This window comes from Ostrea edulis, chromosome 9 (genome assembly GCF_947568905.1).
Source record: "Ostrea edulis chromosome 9, xbOstEdul1.1, whole genome shotgun sequence".
In the NCBI taxonomy this organism is placed as follows: Eukaryota; Metazoa; Mollusca; class Bivalvia; order Ostreida; family Ostreidae; genus Ostrea; species Ostrea edulis.
The window spans coordinates 34870782-34891739 of record NC_079172.1 but is presented as its reverse complement, the minus strand read 5'-3'; the positions used below and the strand labels follow the sequence as shown (position 1 = coordinate 34891739).

The following is a 20958-nucleotide window of genomic DNA, read 5'->3' as shown; positions in this document are numbered from 1 at the left end:
TTATTTAAAAACAATTCAAAACAACTCTTTTATTTGTCTCTAAGAAATGTTTTCGCCACCTTCTCGTCGTAAAAATTCACAAAGATGGCAGAACAAATGGCGGACATCAAACTCATTCGCTGCGGAGCTTTCGCGTATTTTGTCCAATCATCAAGCACTGGGTCGTATGTCCAGATCTCATCTTCCTTAGCGTTATGGTGTTCATGGCCGAGGGACAGAATCAGTCCTTGAAAACTGAGGTAGTGGCCCACGGAGCGACCGCTCAGAGTGGAGGATAGCATCGTCCACTGGGCGGCGCTCGTGTCATAACACTCGATGGGGATTTGTCCATGAAGAGGAACCCCCTGACGGGGAATACCGCCAAGGACGAATACCTTCTTCTGAAAAAATACCATCTCATGGAGTCTTCTGGCGTAAAACATTCCCGGAAGGGTCTCGTACGTTCGGTATTGCGGATGAAATATTGTAAACGAGTTCGTGGGTTGACGGTCCTGACTAGACACGCCCCCCGAGAGGTAGATTTTATTTTCGACTGTAAGGGCTGCAAGGGAATGTAGAGCCGTCGGTAGGGACGGTAACTCCACCCACGAATTGGTCTCCACATTATAACACTCAACAGAGTCCATAATGGTGAACTGCTCGGTGGAACCTCCGAAGACATACAGACAGCTCCCGTGGGCCACTAAAGCGAAATCCATACGGAGTCTCCGCATCGGGCGTAACTCTTGTCCAGACAGATGCCGGGGGTCGAACCGGAACAGTGAACTCAAAAGGGATCCGCCCCCGAAATCCACCACTCTACAAACGTAAATGAAATTGTCTATGACGGTCAATCGACAATCTCGACTTCCGTTCAAGTCGGAAAAGAGTCGGTAGAATATGCCGGTCACGTGATCGTGTGATGTAATTTGAAATGGTACATACGAGGAACTATTGTGAGGTTGGATGAGGACAAGGGTAGGGATTTCAGTGCGGATGTTGGATCGTTCCTCGATCACAGGGTGGCCTTCCCGACAGTCCAGGTGGAATTTGAACCCTTTAGTCACTAAATGTAGCGCACCCAGACAACGTTTCATTAAGTCGCTCTCCTGGACCAATCCGAGCTCACGTTCCGACATCAATGGAAACCGCACGTGTGTAAGCACAGTGATACAGTCAATGGATATTCGTGCGGGGTTGTATTTAAACCATTTGTCCAAACACTGAAAAATCTTGAACTCGGAGCTAGCCCGTAGCATATTGGATGACAGGTACTTAACCAAAGCGACAGAGTCCATCTTAAGAAAACTCTGCGTCTCCGAGAACTCGGCAAAACTGCTGAGGATCATGCTGTCCCAGTGCTCTAAAACTCTGTCCAGCGAATACGTGTTGGCGATAGACAAAAAATCTTGAGCGTTCTCGAACGTCATGAGGGAAATGATGAAATCGCTGCACATATCGAGAGCGGCAGACACTTGCAAGTGACTAGCTGTGTTAATAGCTTCAGTCAGGTTGTCGTATTGCAATGGCAGCTCCCCGCTGTAGATGAAGTCAATAATCATCTGTAAGCCGTCTGCGGTTACACCTTTTAGATCCACCGAGTCCTGCTTACTTTCCGCCATACCACCCCCAAACATGACCCGGAAGTAATCACTCGTGGCGGCTAGCACGGCCTTGTGTACCTAAAAATAGATGTAATCTACTTAGTTAATAACTATTTAACTTCATTAATAAAATCCTAAGAGTTTTAATGCAGCGTGCACTTCAGTTTGGGTTTACTTGATTCACAATATATAATGGAATGGTATCGCATTGCTGGAGACTTCAATGATTTGTGTCGTTATGGTGAACTGCATGAACCGCCCTGCACGTTGCATAATAAGAACACGCCGAGGTCAGAGTTAATATTAATTACAGACAGCCACTGGCCTCATGGGGACACTGAAGTCATGAAAGAGATTAATTCACCCGAATAAACTTCCCTTCATCAGAGTTTCGACTAAATACAGAGTGGACTTATTAACCCGGAAGTTATAGTTCAAACTAATTAACAGGTACCTCCCGAGACGAACACGGTCGAACTTCGACTGACCCGCCCTCTACACGCAAAGGAATGGCATATTTGTAAAGAGAGTTCTAACAGATTACCTCAACCAACATTGACTCTAAAGTAATCATTAACTTCTTGAAGTCAAAAATTTCACATATCTTATTCTCTTGCATTGCTTTCTCTCACCAGAAGGCGCGTTACGAAAGTTTGTACAAGATTTTTGTGCAATTTTTGATAATGAACTCCACAAATGCTTAAAGAATTTAAGTCAGACCATTGTGAAAGGTCTTGTTACCTGAAATGACTTTTCCACTTCAGCAACATTAAAAAAACAGAGCTCAGACTAATAACCTAAAATGACTTGTCCAAGCTGTCACAGACTCCAGTCTAATTACCTGTTGAAACATGAAGTTACAGAGTTCAGTATAATTACCTGAAATGATTTTTCCCCTGCCGAGACCTTAAAGTCACACAGCTCATTCTGTGACCTAAGGTTATTGAGTTGTTGAATCACTTTGTCACCATAGCCCTCTGACTTACTCCGTGGGTTCATCCTGCCATGCTTGCTGCCTTGTCCTTGGCTGTGAAGAAACACAGTGAAAGTTTATACAATATAAAAATGTTTCCTCTTGGTTTAATATTACAGTCCATATAAAAAGAGTTGAAAAACTATTCAACTCTGTATACATGTTTCAGGGATATATTTTCACCATTTTCTTTCAATTCAACCCCTCACAACATAGATAACTCCATCACTTTTCATGCTGTGATTAACTAATCACAATATTATTTTTCACATACATTGTGTACTTTTTCTATGGTTGGAAGGGTGGAAATCTCCCCTATGCTCTTTTAAAAACATTTTTCAGTTTTTTCAAGAAATTTCACATAGAATCAAGGTCAAGGATAAATTTGTGTTTAAAATATATCATGCCCATAGCTTTTGAAAACCGTCACAGAGAATGCTGATGGCAAATTTCATTGTGTAACGGAAGAAAATGCAATGGACCAGACAGGGATTTGAACCGGGGGCCCCAGAATCTTTAGTCAGGTGCTCTCCAACTGAGCAAACTGGCCACTGGCGATCAATCCCATCTGACTGCCACATTCCTCCCTCCGTAAATGTCTTCACACCTTGAAGACATCAACCCAGGATCTTAGTCCCCTGGCAGGCATTTTCACTTGTTAGTTCCAGGGTCTGGTCTATATGGCACAACATGTAACAGGAAGGGAGAAAATGCAATGGGCCGGACCCAGGGATTCGAACCCGGCCCCATGAATCAGGGATTTGAACTTGGCCCCCCCCCCCCCCCCCCCCCCCCCGAATCTCTACTTGTGTTCTCTACCAGCTGAGCCATCAGTATCTGACCACCACTGACCAAACTTGTCTAATTGCCACAATTGTACTAACAATGGCATGCCAACAGAGGGCTTTCTGTATATGGGTAAACTCACTCACTAATGGGTCACACGTGTTCTCATCAATAGGGATAGGACAATATGAAGACCTTACAAATATGATACATATCTCAATACATCATTATACAATACATGTACATGCATCTTGATATTATAACAAATCATAATATTGTAATAATATATAAGCATTTATCTTTTTGACAATAAATCAACAACAAAAAATAATAAAAATCAATTCACATTTGCTTTGAAACTGATAATGTTCCTAAATCTCTGATTTATATGTACACGGTGCATTCTCAATATCAAGCAAGCATTGATCATTTTCTGCACCTGTAGCTCCTTTCCATACTTGCACTAATGATAACAAAGGACAAGGATTCTGACTGGATCGACAAATCATAATGCATCTTGTATTGTATCTACTTTCATTTCCAATTCCAATTTTTTATAGGGAGGTTGTGTGTCATTTAATTTGTACCGATATTACAATGCCTGCATCAAAAAGCTTAATATCTTGATAAGAAATATTGATACTTGTAATGTATCGGTACATCATCCCACCTCAACTCGGCAACATGACTCAGTAACGATGAGTGGTTGACATCCACTCAACAACACAACTCTGTTGCCATGAGTGGTCGACGTCCATTCATCAACATGTCAGTAACTGCAACTCGTTGACATTTACTCATCAATGCCCCCTCATCAACATGAAACAGCAACCAAGAGTGGTCGATGCCCCCTCATCAACATGAATTTGCAATAAAGACCCATCGACGCCCCCTCGTCAACATGAATCTGTTCAATCAGCCACCAAGATTGGTCGACGCCCCCTCATCAAAATGAATCAGCAACCAAGATTGGTCGAGGCCCCCTCATGAACATGAATCAGCCACCATTATTGGTCGACGCCCCTTCATCAACATGAATCAGCAACCAACAGTGGTCAAGGCCCCCTCATCAACATGAATCAGCAACCAAGACTGGTCGACGCCTCCTCATCAACATGAGTCAGCAACCAAGACTGGTCGACGCCCCCTTATCAACATGAATCAGCAACCAAGATTGGTTGACGCCCCCTAATCAACATGAATCAGCAATGAAGATTGGTCGTCGCCCCGCCCCCTCTTCAACATGATCAGCAACCAAGAGTGGTCAATGCCCACTCATCAACACGACTCAGTAGCCAAGACTGGCCGACGCCCCCTCATCAACACGACTCCGCAGCTATACATAAATGCACAACAGTGCACTTCTCAATCTATGAAATCACAATGAAAAAGTGTGTCACGGCGTACAGGTCTATGGTCGTATCATTGGAAATGTAATATTTTGTTGTTATTTACTACCACTATCAAATGTTAGGCTGTAAATCTGCAGGCATGCCATGGAAGCCATCTTAGGACTAAGACATATCTCAAGATAAACTTAGGATGTATCTTAGTCCTAAGTGAGACCATCAAATCCGTCCTAACTTAAGATTTATCCTAAAGTTAAAACATCACTAGACCCGTCCTAAGATAAACTTAAGATATTCTTACCAGGTAACTTCGTTTATGCTTAAATGTGGCTGCCGCGCATGCACCTATCTGTGTGTGCAAGGGAAGGGAATTCGGAGTGACCGTGTCTGAAGAGATTATGACCAAGACTAAATGTTCTTAGATGACCAAGCACAGCATCGTGAGTAAATTCCGACTCACGCGGCCAATGATCCATAATATATGTGCTTTAAAGTTTGAAAACAACCTTCACCGGCCAACAATGAGGTCACGTTCACTTTCAGTGTCTCTCTAAATAATGGCAGCTCTACGCTTTTATGTCAGTGGAAATTTTCAGGAGATTGTCGTAGACATTCACAATATTTCAAGACAAAGCACAGGAAATGATATTAATGATGTTACAAATTGCTTAGTCGGAATTTCCAAACAATACATACATATGCCAGTTGATGTTAAAGAATTAAGCCAAATGAAAAAAGGGTTTACTAATGAAATTTCTCATTTTCCAAACATTGTTGGAGCAATAGATTGTACCAGGGCCGTAAATTACATGGAGGCGGAGGAGGCAGCTGCCTCCTCCAACTTTTGAGCCAAATAAAATTAAAATTTAAAGTTCATTAGAATTTATGTTGTTTCCAATAACTAAGAACATGATACCTCCCTTAAAAAGCATTCCAAATCTTTCTTTTAGAATGAGTTAGTCAAGTAACATCTTAGAAGGCCCTAGAATCAAGGATTTTGCACGAAATGTGTTCAGTGTGCACAAAATGTGCTCAGCGTCTGGGGGCCGCCCAGGCCCCCGCCTAATTTCCTGCCTCCTCCAAATTGAAGGTTAATTTACGGCCCTGTTGTACTCATGTTAAAATCAAATTGCCATTCACCAATGAACACATATATATGTAAATGGGAAAATATATATAAAGTTGAATTATCTTATTCGTTTTCTATGCATGTATATCTATTATATGTAACAATAAAAAAGTGATGGGTAGATTTTTAGAAATTATGCATATTTTTTAGAGTCTTGCAGTGATGTAATCTATGAGACGGAAGTAGTTGGGTTTTTGTTCCTCAGGCCTCTCTCCAGTGTGTGTGTGCGGGTGTGGTCTTATTCAAGAAATTGATTTTAAAAATAAAATTTAATAATATTACCTTGTATGATCTATATATAATTTTACAAGTCATTAAAACAGTTTAAGTTTTAAGCCTCTGATATCATCGTCCATTGGTCTGTAGTGTTACAATTCTTAAAGGCTTTTTCTAAGTACCTATCCTAGTTAGGATAGTCCTAAGAGAACTTCTATGTCCATCTTAAGATATGTCTTAGGACCATCCTAAGATATCTTAAGTCATGTCCTAGGACTATTCCTAGGAAACCTTCGATAACATGCCTGCTGCTTGTCAGATATGCTTGTGAAATGATTATTTATTACTTGTCTTCCATATTTTATATTTGTCATCAATTCTTAATATAAAAATGTGCTATGGTAATTTTGATTACATATTTATTTGGTATGCATTCAAATACATGTATACTATCATATATACCAGAGATAACCCATGAAAACTCAAAAGTTTTTTTCCAATATGGTCCTTTAATGCACGAATTCTGCACTAGGGGGTCATTATGTTACATAACTTGGAATCACCCTATTATGCATAAGCATTTGGAATAAGAAAATCAAATGTGCGTAAACAACAACTTGGTAGAAATTAAAGATGACAGAGGATAGTTGATACCAGAAGAGGAAACATGGATCTCTGCAAATCTTGGTGGAGGAAACTGTTATAATCAATCATTGTAAAATATACCTTCAAACATCATGATGTTGGACACTTTTGGTCAAATATTAACAATGCTAGAATGAGCTAGGAATTTTTTGGACATATACTGCAGCCTTTTTCACGTAAATGATCTGACTACACTTGTGGGATCTTTTAATTCAGGGTTTGACATTTACTTTTTTGAGCACTAGACCGGTCGGGCTACTTCAAATGATTTTTGCTAGACCTGACCTTAAATCCACTAGCCCTGACCAACTTTCAAGAAAATGATAGTTTCTCCATATTTAAATGTACTTAATTCAAATGACAAACATAAAGTTTGCATGAACTAAAACGTACTTAATTGTCTCCAAAAAAGAGCTTTAGTCTCGTCATTCAATTTAATGTTTTCATTATCAAACACATTTTTTGTTTCTTTAGATTCTACCCGGCACGGAAATTCTCTAGTCCATTTAAAATAAAATGACCACAACCGTTTTTTTAATCTCTATTTCATAAGTCATGCTTTGTTTCTTCCCAACCTTTTACTTCTTTTCTCTTGGGACATCTTTTCTTGAGGACGAGAAGTCGTATTTGAATATAGAGACATTCCCGCACATATGTCAACACCGAAAATGGATGTTTACGATGTAATTTATTAATTTGATAAACACTTTCTTATATTTGATTCAAATAAACTGGGGTTTTTTTTTTTTTTAAATGAAAATAAATTCATCTAAAACATAACTTTACACACATTAACATCGAGTAGATGTCGTAAAACATCACTTATTTATTTATTAGAACTAAAATAGAGATTTTGTCATCATGCGGTTCAAAATTGCTCGCAAACTCTCTTTTTTAGTTAAGAATAAAATATCTTATGGTTTAAAGTAAATTTTCTTGTTTATTTTTTTCAACACGACCAGTTGGACTAGTAAATCGACATTTTACCCGACCAGACCTATCATTTAGTAGACTCAGTCGGTCGGACGTGCCTTAGTGTCAAACCCTGTAATTGAAGCAATTTATTGCAGGAACTTTGGAATGTATTCATAAATATCATGTCAGGTGACTTTTATATCATCATGTGACATTCAAAAGGGGTCCCTTTCTGGTATATCATATATTTCCAATTTCATCTAACTAATGACCATCTACATATCCACGTGAATTTGGTGACATAGTAACAGATTTGTGAGGTGTCATTTTGACTAAATTTATATATCAACTCGGGTAACCTTAACACTTCTGTTTGCCATGCATGCAATTAGTCAAATAGAGTTACACCGATCCATACACACACAAATCAATCTGGTGATTAGAAATAAAACAGTGGACACAATTCATTCTAAAATTGTAATGGCCATTTTCAAAGATATGACTGCCTATTTGGGAAAAATATACAGACTGTGTCTGATCAAAAGGATAACAGGTATAAAATCAGAGGCTTGGTTTTGCTCATGCATCAACTTTGAATATAATAAATTTCACAATATATATTAAATGCTTTTCAAATTAGTGAGCACATGTGACCAGGTACTTTGTCTTGTTATATTCATCATGTAATGCATTTGTTCTGTAGCAGTCAGCCAGATTTGATAGCCAGATAGCTCAGTTGGTACACTGTAGAGCACCTGACTAAAGATTTGGGGGACCTGGGTTCGAATCCTGTCTGGGCCATTGCATTTTCTTCCTGTTTTTAGTGCCATTGACCACCCCTGGATTTGCAGGTGAAAGTCCTGCCAGTGACAAAAAGAATTTGGGTTAGTTTAAACTGTATTTATTTCAAGAAACAATAAACAGGATCTGTACACATCATTAGAATTTTTGAATTTTTTTTTCATATTATGAAACAAGTGCATTATATATGCACCTATATCAATTCCTCTCTCATGAAGAATTTGGGTCAATATCTTCAAGTGTAAAGACATTTAAGGAGGGAAGAATGTGGCAGTGAGCCAGGTTCAATCACTGGTGGCCAGTTAGGTTAGTTGGTAGAGCACCTGGCTAGAGATTCAGGGGGCCCGGGTTCGAATCCTGGTCTGGTCCGTTACATTTTCTCCCTTCCTTTTACAGTTTAAACTATGTATATCATACCAGTATTTTAATTTATAAAGCAGCATGTCTGAAATTTTAGATACCAAGCTGGTAGATCCAAGATGGACTAGCTCCTCAGTTTATGATGAAAGTCAAAAGGAGAAATCATTTCAGGGAGTCTTGAGAGAGTCTAGTGTATGTGGCATCTGCACAACTGCAGATTGTCAGAATATTGTACTTTAAGGATGTACTCTACATCGTCATAATGGCTAACTTCCTTTTAAAACATGAATGAAAATAAAAATATCAGCAATATTTGTATATTCCTTTTAGATTTAATTACCTAGCTGAGTAGCTCGATCAGTAGATGAGCTGAATTACATATATTGCAGGTTTCATATTTTTTTTCCACATTGCTTTCAACTTAAACTGCATTTTTTTTTTCACTAAATAAGGTAAATTTGAAAGTTTTCCATTTCAAAATATTGTTTACATTATCCCCCACTTTTCATCCATAAATTTTTCTGGCGTAACATTCTTTCCTTAATTTTTTTAATTTTATTTTTAATATCAACGAAAATTAGAAGAAACCCAAACTTTAAAAGCTTAAATCAAAATAGCAAAACTATATAAACGCAGAAATCGTCTGTTAAAAGTTTGTTTACACCAAAAACACCTGACTTAAAAGTATGCCACACTCTTTGCACTCGAAGTCCTTTATCGCCTTCCTCCCTTTTCACTTTGTCTACCCTGACAACTGCCACAAAAAACAAATATCAATTCTTAAAATATAAATAATCTTCTGACATACAAAACATGGAACAGAATGGAATGAATGACATTAAAATCGAGAATGTAGGTCAATCTTCGTCTATAACTACACGACCTAGACGGCGTAACCCACTATGAACGTGTCTGGCGATCCCTCCACCAATCAGTGTGCGAGATTCTCTACAGGGTGGACCAGAAACCCTCCACCCTGAATCGCCCACAAAACGTGACAATAGTACACACACAATAAAAAAAAAAAAATGAGGAAAAATCTCTCCTCGCAACCTACCTCTGTAGCATTCCAGCACCGTTCTAAAACTTTCGAGATGTAATAATTTGGGGCATTGTCAAGGTCGATCGCTGAGAATAATTAGGTCAACAAGCCATCACGTCTCTTGTCGAATGACAGCGGTTATAGAAATGTGGAAAATGTTCAAAACTTTACAGACGATCACAAACAATCAAAATCCAAAAGAAAACATATTTCTGACTGAAATCAAACCAAGTTCACGTCACTCTAATGCTCTAGTAATGTTGTGAAATTCCACATGATTCGCATGTTCTTCGGAGTTCAATAATCATTTCTTACCTCCTCAAACGGGAGAGTTCTCCTGATTTCTCCATCGGTTGACCTGGAAATGAGAAAAAGGAAGAGATGTTAGATCTGAAATGTCATATATGACATCCTTATATATGTTTCCATGTGAATGCGGGGTGATCATTTAAGTTTTTGAGGATCTATAATTTACCAATAATGTGTTAAATGAATTGCTATACAGATAATATAAATTGCAATGAAATGATAAGTTTGGAATTGTGAAATAATTTTAAAAGAATTATAAAAAGAAATACACTGACACTGGCGTTATATGACCGAGGTTTTATCGAGTCTGTGATCCAGAATTTGAACCGCAAATTGCACAATGTATCCCTGTGTATTGTGACACATTAAATTATATATTCCATTTTCATATTTGATTACTGTAATTAATTTAACAAAACATGATCAATGGTTCGGATATACCGCATACATTCTGCTGAAATATATTTAGTATGTGACAATTATCATTTATATATAGTATGTAACAATCAGCATTTATACATGTATATAATATTTAACAATCATCATTTATATATAGTATGTAACAATTATCATTTATATATAGTATGTAACAGTTATCATTTTTATAATATGTAACAATTATCATTTATATATAGTATGTAACAGTTATCATTTTTATAGTATGTAACAATTATCATTTATATCTAAGAAAGTAATGATACTTTACTGCGGAATCGTGATCATCTATAACCTATCAATTAGAACTACTCTGTATTTTACATTTGATTTGAACATTTATTTATAGAAATACATGTATATATGCAACTTTTTTAAACAGTGGTATAATACATCAAGCATATTCGTACAAACGTTTAATCAGTATCAATCTAAAGCTTTAAAATTCACATCTCGTGTATTATAATAAAATAATAATTGACAATCATTATGATATATAATAGATCACCTATCCAAAGCATGCACTAATTAATACCTATTAGTATAATTAATTACTCTAATAAAAAAAAAAATCATCAAAGTAAACAAGGGAATATTGCTTAATTAAGAGCATGCTTACTATGAGCGTTTCGTGTAATCTGCCATATAGCGTCGCAAACATAATGATAATCGGGTTGCTGAGACCGAGGTCATACCATAACATCTATGATTTCTGTCACAAAAGTGCTAATACAATTGATTTCTGTCACAGAAGTGCTAATGTATATGTTTTCTGTCACAGAATTCTTAATATCTGTTTTCTGTTACAGAAGTGCTAATATAGATCTGTTTTGAACAGTGGACAATATTTACAAACGTACGAGATAGAGAAGGACATAGAAGCGATTTTATTCATTAATTTCATAATGAATATGTAAATGTAATGGTATATAACTGCTTTCCCGAAATCTGCATGGAAAGACAGTGCATATAGCCTTGGAATCTTTAACCTACACGTTGCTGTGCAACAAAACTCTCCTTTCAGCTTTTAAATTGGGTATAAATAGAAAGTATACGTCTTGGCCTTGGTTTGAACGATTTTCCGTCATATTTGATCTTCATGTATGAGGAATCCATACAAAGAATGGGTGTTTTTTTTAAAGGAGGTATGCTACACCAGAGAAATTGATATTACCGAAAATCAATGCACATTGATCAGTGATTACGAACAGGAAGTACCATCGATATTTTCTACTGATTTAATTATATAAATTGTCGGGTTAATTGCCTCAGATCTACTCTGATTATATACATGTGTATATTCAATTGAAATAAAAATTCTATTTCTTTTATTTCATTTTATTTACCGTCAGTTACGAAAGCCTATTAGTATCATGTGGAAAAAAATAATTTACATTCCATTATCTCGTAATTACGAGAAAATCTCGTAATTACGAGATCTTTTCTCGTAATAACGAGATAATTATCTCGTAATTACGAGATCTTTTCTCGTAATTACGAGATAGGGGAATGTAAATTTATTTTTTATATGATATTAATAAGTTCGTAGTCAGTAGTACAGCTCCTATAGCTTGAGCTAATTAGACAGTAACAATTAAACCTAATAAATGTTTTCTTTTGTCAAGGACCAATGTGTTTTATATGTAAATATGCATAAGAAAGATATATAATATTAAACAGAAAGACGTTCCGGACGGCATGTACACGACAATCACGTGACGCGTTTTAAAATATCCAATCGCGGAGGATCATTTTAGTCCTAGGCAAAATAAAATGTTATAGATATGTCAAAGGAAAATTAAGTATATGCATGCACACACTGTACTAGGCATAGATATTTATTCTGAAATAGGAAAAGTAATGACTTGTTTTAATGGATTTATTTCTTTAGCGAAAATCGCCAATTTTTCATAAACATCATGATTTCTATATCTTTCGAATAAGTATATGCTCTTTTAAAAGTATACATTCTTTGACTCTATAAAAAAAAGTTTCTAAAATATTGCCTATTGCGTGATCATCACCACTGGCCTTATTGGCCCAGCCTGTGTATCTACGTACATTGTACACTGGTCAAAACAAGAAACGCATTGTACCAATTTCATATTCATTTTTTTCAAATATATGGTAAATACTTTACCAGTTGATTTGTTGATAACACAACACTGATGTAAACGATTGATTAAAAATTAAAGTATCACAATCACTAATGATAATTACAGTCATTAACGGTTCCAGGTCACTCAAGTTCAATCTGGTTTGCCCCCCGGACACCAATACCTGCATGAGAACGCGTTCCCATGGACGCAAATAAGTCTCTAAAAAGTGTGTAGGGATGGTGTTGTTCCACTCTAACTGCAAATCTTGGGCCAGTTGTAATAGAGTCTGAGGCTGCGGTTGTCTTACCGTGGTGATCCGAGTTAGAATAGGTCCTCAGTAACCCTTGCTTGTCGTAAGAGGCGACTAAATGTGGCGGTCCTTCGTATGAGACCGCAAAAACCGAGGTCCCGTATCTCTGCTCAAAAGTTGTGAGCGCCGATCATAAGCTTAAATTTTGCAGCCCTTCACCGGCAATGGTGACGTCTCCATATGAGTGAAATATTCTCGAGAGGGACGTTAAACAACATTTAATCAATCAATCTTTGGCGGATGCGCCTATATCCAGTTCATTGCCTGTTCGATAGCTACTAGCGATGTGGACGGCCAAGGAAAGAACCTGGATAGTGTGTCTTTGCAGAACATCACGTGATAATTAGACGAGCAGTATGTGGTATGGCGTTGTCATGTTGGCCCGGGTTGCTGCATTATTGGATCGAAGTGTGGCCGTAAAACTTGATCAATATACTATTAAGTCGTCAAAGTACCCTGTATGTGAACCAATGATGTCCCTGTATACATGTAGGATATTGCCGCCCACATCATAAGTCAGTCGTCTGGATGCAATTTTGCGCAAAACGTTCATTTTGGCGTCTATACACTCCGAGTCTTCCATCAGGAATCCAAATTCATCGCTGAATCAAACTGTCCACCAGCGTTGCCGCGACCATACTACATTGTATGAGTTGAGACCACTAAAGTCGGTTCCAGTGATGTTGCGAAGTCAGGACAATGCCACGAACAGGTCTGCACGCTCTAATCCCAGCATCCTGTAGTCGACTGCGAACAGTCTGATCTGATTTTCTACGAATCCCAGGAATGGCAGAAGCTGTTGATGACGCTTTAGTGAATCTTGGACGAAGATGACGCAATCGGATGAAGCGATGCTGTGCTGCTGACGTCAAGTGTGGTCTACGTTCTAGAATCATCATTTGTTGAATTAGGCTGTTGACATCTGCTCCAAAGGCAAGATATGGTGCTTTGTGGAACATTAAAATCTCTTGCAATTGCAAATTGTAACGCACCTGCTTCCAGTCGCTGTGTTTCAAGCATCATTCAGACGTGGTGTTTTTCATAAAGCGGTTACATTTGAAGATAACGCAATCAAATATCAAGAATTTGTGTATTTGATAGACTACTGGTACATGAATTTCATGCATTAGGGACTTAAAACATTCGAGAGTTACAGAGACCGATTTAAGATTTTATGAAAACTTATTTTATTGCCATCAAATTCTACAGAATATTTATCCAGTAAATAAATTAGCGTTAGATGTAACAAGGAGTAATCAGGCGAATCATACTAAACCAAAAAATATGGACGAAAAAATTATTTGAGAAGGCGTCTCTCTCTTTCTCTCTCTCTCTCTCTCTCTCTCTTTCTAAATCACTATGAATTCACGGGCTATAGACTTGTTTGTTTTGAGGAGGATCAAATACTTTTGTCATCAATCAAGGTGTCTTCAATAGGCACCGTCCTGGAATATCTTCGCTGACTAGAACTAGGACAAAGTGTATGCTCGCTGGCCATAGGTAGGTCAAGGAGTGTGCTCGCTGACCAGAGCTAGGTCAAGGAGTGTGTTCGCTGACCAGAACTAGGTCACGGAATGTGTTAGCTGACCAGAATTAGGTCAAGAAGTGTGTTCGATGACCAAAAACTGGGTCAAGGAGTGTGTTCGATGACAAGAATTAGATCAAGGAGTGTGTTCGATGACGAGAACTAGGTCAAGGAGTGTGTTCACTGACCAGAACTAGGTTAAGGAGTGTGTTCGCTGACCAGAATTAGGCCAAGGAGTGTGTTCGCTGACCAGAACTAGGTCAGGGAGTGTGTTCTCTGACCCGAACTAGGTTAAGGAGTGTGTTCGCTGACCAGAACTAGGTCAAGGAGTGTGTTTGCAAGGAGCACGATCCTTCACTGATTATGATTATAAAAGGGGAAAAATTGGACAGTGTATTTCACTAATTTTATGTGAGTTGGGAGTTATATATACATATGAATTTTAAAAAATTGAAATAGAATATAACCAAGATAACCCACTGCATTTCTTCCTTTGGATATATCAATAACCTGTTCAATGAACCATGACACAAAAAAGAATTCTCGGAATGTAGAGGACTATGAATGCAGAAACGAGTAACTGGTATACAAGTAGAGGGCACGTGTATAGTTTTCTGTTGCATTCTGTAATTCTAGGATAGAAATTAACATGCCTGCTAATAGAAAAATTATCAAACAAATACTCACACTTCCGTAAAACGAATTTCTGTGTTTCCCAAAAAGAAAATGTTTCGAAACCTTATATGGCAGTCTAAATGAATGAAGTCTAAATGAAATTAACCTTGTACATGTATATGCGTATTGCATTCCACACAACACATTTGTATTGAAGTGTAGAGGAACGAAATATACAAGTCTGTCTTTTTAAAACTGGATTGCCTTTTAAGGTTATGTTACTTAAAAGAGACTTGGTGAATCATAGTATCATCAAAGTAAAAAATAAAACTGCCTTTCTTCCATTACACGTGTGTGTTTTTGTACATATAATACATTATCTATGTCTATTTATATAGTATGCAATGTTTCCTTAATGTACATGTTCAACATCTGTATATTATATATAATATTTCATATGTCTGAGAAACGTCTTTTTTTTTTTAAGCGTACGAATTAATGCTCCAAGTAAAATATACTGCGGTGTGAAGAGACTTGAGAAATATCAAAACCTTCAAAAACTGAGACATTTCTTATATTTACATTTGCTATTGTAACATAATGAGTTGCGTTGACTGCACTTCATTTTGCTATTTTTGAAAACATTTACTTGTGACTTCATAATCAATAACAAAATCAATAGCGATGAAAATTCCGCAGTTTGATTGTGACGTCCTAGTTGATAATATTTAAAAAATCCGTGTGTAAAACTGAAAGTTTGTTTTACGTCCTGTCGAGAATCTTTCACACATATCGATACGTCACGAGTTGTATGTGAAGTACCACAAATTTGATTTGAATACTATTTTATTCATGTATATATATAAAATGCATACCTATATAGGATTAGGCAGCAGGCACAATGCCTGTAAAAGCCCTCTCCATAGGTCAAAGGTCAGTTATGAGTATAATTAATATAGTACATGAAAATATAAACAAAATGATTGAAGAAGAAAAGAAAAAGAAGTAGTTTACAAATAAGAGAGAAGAATGAAATAATTATAAATAATAAACAACTGCGTGTCGGTTATGGTAAGAATATAACAAATACATACAATAATTTGGATTTATGAGATTGATCACTGTTTGTTAACTTCACCTTTCATTCAGAAATGTGTTTAGCTATACAGTGAAGTATTGAACGAGTACATAAGTACATGTACATATACTTTGAACAACAGCATTAAATACTGAATATTTTACTTTTTTCAATGAAGGAATGAACTGTATCAAATATTTTTGAATTACAACTAAAAGATTCACCATTGACACCATTTACAATGTAACAATATTTCGACTGTAACAGGGATATTCACAAGAGCACTTACATTATTCAAGAGTACTTCTCATTCTACATTGTACTTTGGACATTCTATGAAGAAATGGTACTATCAAATTTAGACATATTCTTTGCCATGTTAGCGCTTACGGCCGTAGCAGTAAGGGTTCTTTAACGTGCCAACGACTGCCGCGACATGGATCCTCCATTTTTAAAGTCATGTCCGAAAGACCCGTAATTCTCACTTCTAGATGCCAAGCGTTTGGTGAAGAAGCAGTCACTACTAACGTCTTAGGTTTGATGTGACCATGGCACAAGCGGGACTCGAACTCACGACCCCATAGTTACAAAGCTAACGCTCTAACACTGAGACCGCGTAAAAGTGAAAGTGTATGAGAAAATAACCTTCCGTTTTAATTGCTTACGCTATAAAAGAAAATACAAAATAAATGTAAATATTTAAGAAATACATTTCAGTTTTCAAAATACAAGAGGATATGAACTGCATGCGATGCTTCACTCCGGCCTACTTCCCACGGCACGCTAGCGCCTCATGAAAAGTGTAGCTGCATTAAGGCGTTGCAGTTCATACCCTCATGTACTTTCAAAAATGAAATTGATTTCTTACATTTACATTCTATTTTCATTTCTGTCGGAATTCCCAGCCGTTAAATAAACATACTATATTGATCAAGTAGTTCTGTATGCATGCCCGCATTGTTTATTGCAGCTCGCGTTCATGAGGAAATTGTTATCATTATAATTTGTAAAGGTATCAAAGACAAAAACATTGGAAATGCAAATATATATATACTTTTAAAAGACTCACCCGTGCTAACACCTTCAGTGATTTGTTGCATGACAAAACATATTTTCAGTTTATATATGACACAACAGATGGCTTTAACAATACACTGTTGTAGTATATCAAGTTGTTTTAAAAAATAATAATTGAAAAAGTAAACCTTAAACACAGAACAACACATTTCTAGAAAATCGGGAAAAGGTTGTTGACAAATTATGTAAAACTAACTCCAGGTGACATGCTAGATATATGCGTGTTATGAATGGGATCGTGGTTATACAATAGGAGATTCTTCTCTTTTGTTATCTTACTCAATGACTCTTTCTTTCGAGTCATAGATCACAAAGACAAACAGAAGTGTCACGACCCCGTCACTCCCAAGGTCTCTCTATTTGGAGAGACCATTTCCTTTTGTGCATAGCATTGTGTGATGCTAAATATGGAATTCTTCAACTTGTGGTATGGGTAAAGTCGAATTAGAACAATTAGCACGATAAAAATATACAAAATGTCACAATGATTTATTCAGTTATTTTATTTTTGTATGCTTAGAACTTGTATGTTTGTGAATGATTGCTAAGGATATTCACGGTTGGCAAGGATATCCACGGTTGATTAGGATATCCACGGTTGATAAGGTTGCCCACGGTTAATAAGGATATCCACGATTCGTTAGGATATCCCCGGTTAATAAGGATACCCAAGGTTGATAAGGTTATCCACGGTTGATAAGGTTATCCACGGTTGATAAGGATATTCATGGTTGATTAGGATATACACGGCTGATTAGGATATCAGTGGTTGAGAAGGATATTTACGGTTGGTAAGGATATCCATGGTTGATTAGGATAGCCACGGTTAATAGGATATCCACGGTTGATTAGGGTATTTATGATTGATTAGGATAGCCACGGTTGATTAGGATATCCACCGTTGATTAGGATACCCACGGTTGATTAGGATACACACGGTTGATTAGGATACCCACGGTTGATTAGGATACACACGGTTTATTAGGATACACACGGTTGATTAGGATATCCACTGTTGATTATGCTATCCACTTCAAGTGTTGATTACGATACCCACTGTTGATTAAGATATCCACAGTCGATTATGACATCCACGGTTGATTTGGACATCCACGGTTCATTAAGATAATTTTACAGAAATAAACATTTCTAAGATGATACAGTGTATCTACATCTGTACAATGTCTTGTAATAGAATGCCATTATTGAATATTTACTCGTCCACTATTCCACCTTTGATATCATTACAAATTCTAATGATAGCCCTTTCCTCATAACTCTGTGACTGCGTTGAAATTTTGAACAATTTGCGCATGAATCTTGATATAGTAAGTCTATTAACGGCTGGAAATATTCCAACAGAAATGACAATAGATTGTGAATGAAAAAGTAAATTTCATTTTTGAAAATACATGAGGGTATGAACTGCGACATACTTTTCAAGAAGCTAACGCACTTCACGAAGTATCCCGACGTCAAACGTCCTCGTGTAATTACAAATATGAAAATTATTTCTCAAATTTCTTCTTAAAATGCAATATCAATTCAGTCTATAATCACGTTCATTTAATTCTTCAGTATGCCATCAACATATGCTTTCCAGCTTATGGATTTTCCGAACATAAATTCATAAAAATGGACATAAAAAATCTGTACAACTTCATGTAATAGAATATCGTCTAAATTTTCCCACGTGTGTACAAGTTTTCGTACCTGATTATGTATTTTTCATGGTTGATGAAGAGTGTAACTATATATCTATTTGATCATCATAATTTTAATGTTGTATGTAATTTCCATTGACATACTATTGGAGACCAAATCCAGCTCTGAAATAAACAACACCCCACTCTTTCTACGCGTAGTGATTTTTTTTCATCGTAGTGACCTGTAATTTTATTTGGCCAGGTGTTATGTTCATGTATATATCTAGGTCCATAATATATGTATTTACTACACATATCACTAAAAATAAATCATTTATCCACTTACGTTTACTAATTCCCTTCTTTGTTTGAAACGATAAATGCGACGTATGTGTGCTAATGTAAAATATCGAAGGTTGCATCAATTATGGGAAATAACAGAACTATATGTCGAGCGACTGTTTACTTTGTCTGTCCCTCCTTAAATATCATACGTAAATTGTTGCACTATACGACGTACAAATATTATAAACCTACAAGATGAATATCATAAACCTACAAGATAAATATCATAAACCTACAAGATAAATATTATAAACCTATAAGATAAATATAAACTTACAAGATAAATATCATAAACCTACAAATATTATAAACCTACAAGATAAATATTATAAACCTACAAAACAAATATCATACACCTGCAAGGCAAATATAATTAAAACCTACAAGATAAATATACAATGTAATAAATCTACATGATAAATATCATAATCCTACAAGATAAATATAAACCTACAAATATCACAAACCTACAAGATAAATATCATAAACTTACAAGATAGAATATCATAAACCTTCAAATATCATAAACCTACAAGACAAATATTATAAACCTACAAGATAAATATCATAAACCTACAAAATAAATATCACAAAACTGCATGATAAATGAATGTTATAAACCTATATGTGATGAATATCATAAACCTACTTGAATTGATATCAAAACTAATGATTGTACTGTATGACACAATTCGTCCATTTTTCTCTTATAGGAAGCTGTTGAAAAGCTTGTAAATAATTAGCTGTATACATGTACATTTGCGTGGGAAAAATTTCGGGTTTTTTCTTTCTTTCTCCTTTCTATATTTTTGTTTGTTTGTTTTAATTTAGTTTTGTTGTTGTTGGTTTTTTTTTTTTAAAATCTATTATTTTTTATTTTTGTTTTAGTATCAACAAGCCATCTCCCCGCTCTCTCTCTCTCTCTCTCTCTCTCTCTCTCTCTCTCTCTCTGGGAGATTTGCAGAAAAAAAATTTGCAAGACGTCAATATCTAATTGTATAACCCAATGTAACATATCAAGTTTCATCTCTATAAACACGGCAAATTTCACTTAAGTTCGGCTTACTTTAAATTCAAATTTAGAGCTTTTGATGCTTACCGTACTCAACTCTATAAATGCTCATCACATTTGCAAATGTATTCCCAGGTCAATTAAGATTTTACACGCTTGTTTTCCCTCAGAATACAATAGTACTAGTACAGGAAGTGCATTTTTTTTTTTAAATTACAACAAATAAAAAAAAATATTTACATTCTCGATGTTTCTGTCTTTGACATCTTTACAAAATGTAATGATAACCATTCCTCATGAACGTGCTGCAGTTGTGAACAATTCGCGTATGAATCTTGATAAATATAGTACGTCTATTCTAACGTCCGGGAGTTTCGACAGAAATGAAAGTACATGTACTATGTAGATATAACAAGTAGATTTCAGTTTTGAAAATTCATACTTTTCATGAATATGCTGGCGTGAAGGTTACTGCTTCGTGAAGTACGTTGGCGTGAAACGTTGCAGTTCGTACCCTAATAAATGTTTCAAAAATGAAATTTATTTCTTAATTGTACAGGTCAGAGTTGATATAATGTGTTTTCGTTTAGAGATTTCAAAATAACATTTACTAGATTGCGAACGTGTAACCATCGCCATCCAGCAGAAACCGGTAGATAGAATAATATTGAGAGAAAAAATAATTAAGGATGGCATGTATAATATGCG

General features: G+C 36.3%; 1 protein-coding gene across 7 annotated transcripts in view; it reads right to left on the bottom strand.

The window, feature by feature from the left end:
- LOC125659519 (kelch-like protein 26) overlaps positions 1-20958 on the bottom strand; it is a 29743-nt gene continuing 8785 nt past the window's right edge. For 3 of the 7 annotated variants that reach the window (XM_056148989.1, XM_056148991.1, XM_056148988.1), the window contains 3 exons: positions 10115-10157; positions 2463-2610; positions 1-1661 (listed from right to left, as the gene is read on the bottom strand). In XM_056148989.1, the coding sequence (XP_056004964.1) occupies positions 30-1661; positions 2463-2610; positions 10115-10149 (1815 nt within the window). In that variant the 5' untranslated portion in view covers positions 10150-10157 and the 3' untranslated portion in view covers positions 1-29. Of the gene's footprint in view, positions 1662-2462; positions 2611-8858; positions 8881-9814; positions 10158-17239; positions 17286-20490; positions 20629-20958 lie in introns of those variants that run through there. The other 4 variants (XM_056148990.1, XM_056148987.1, XM_056148992.1 and 1 more) reach the window with 4 other exon arrangements.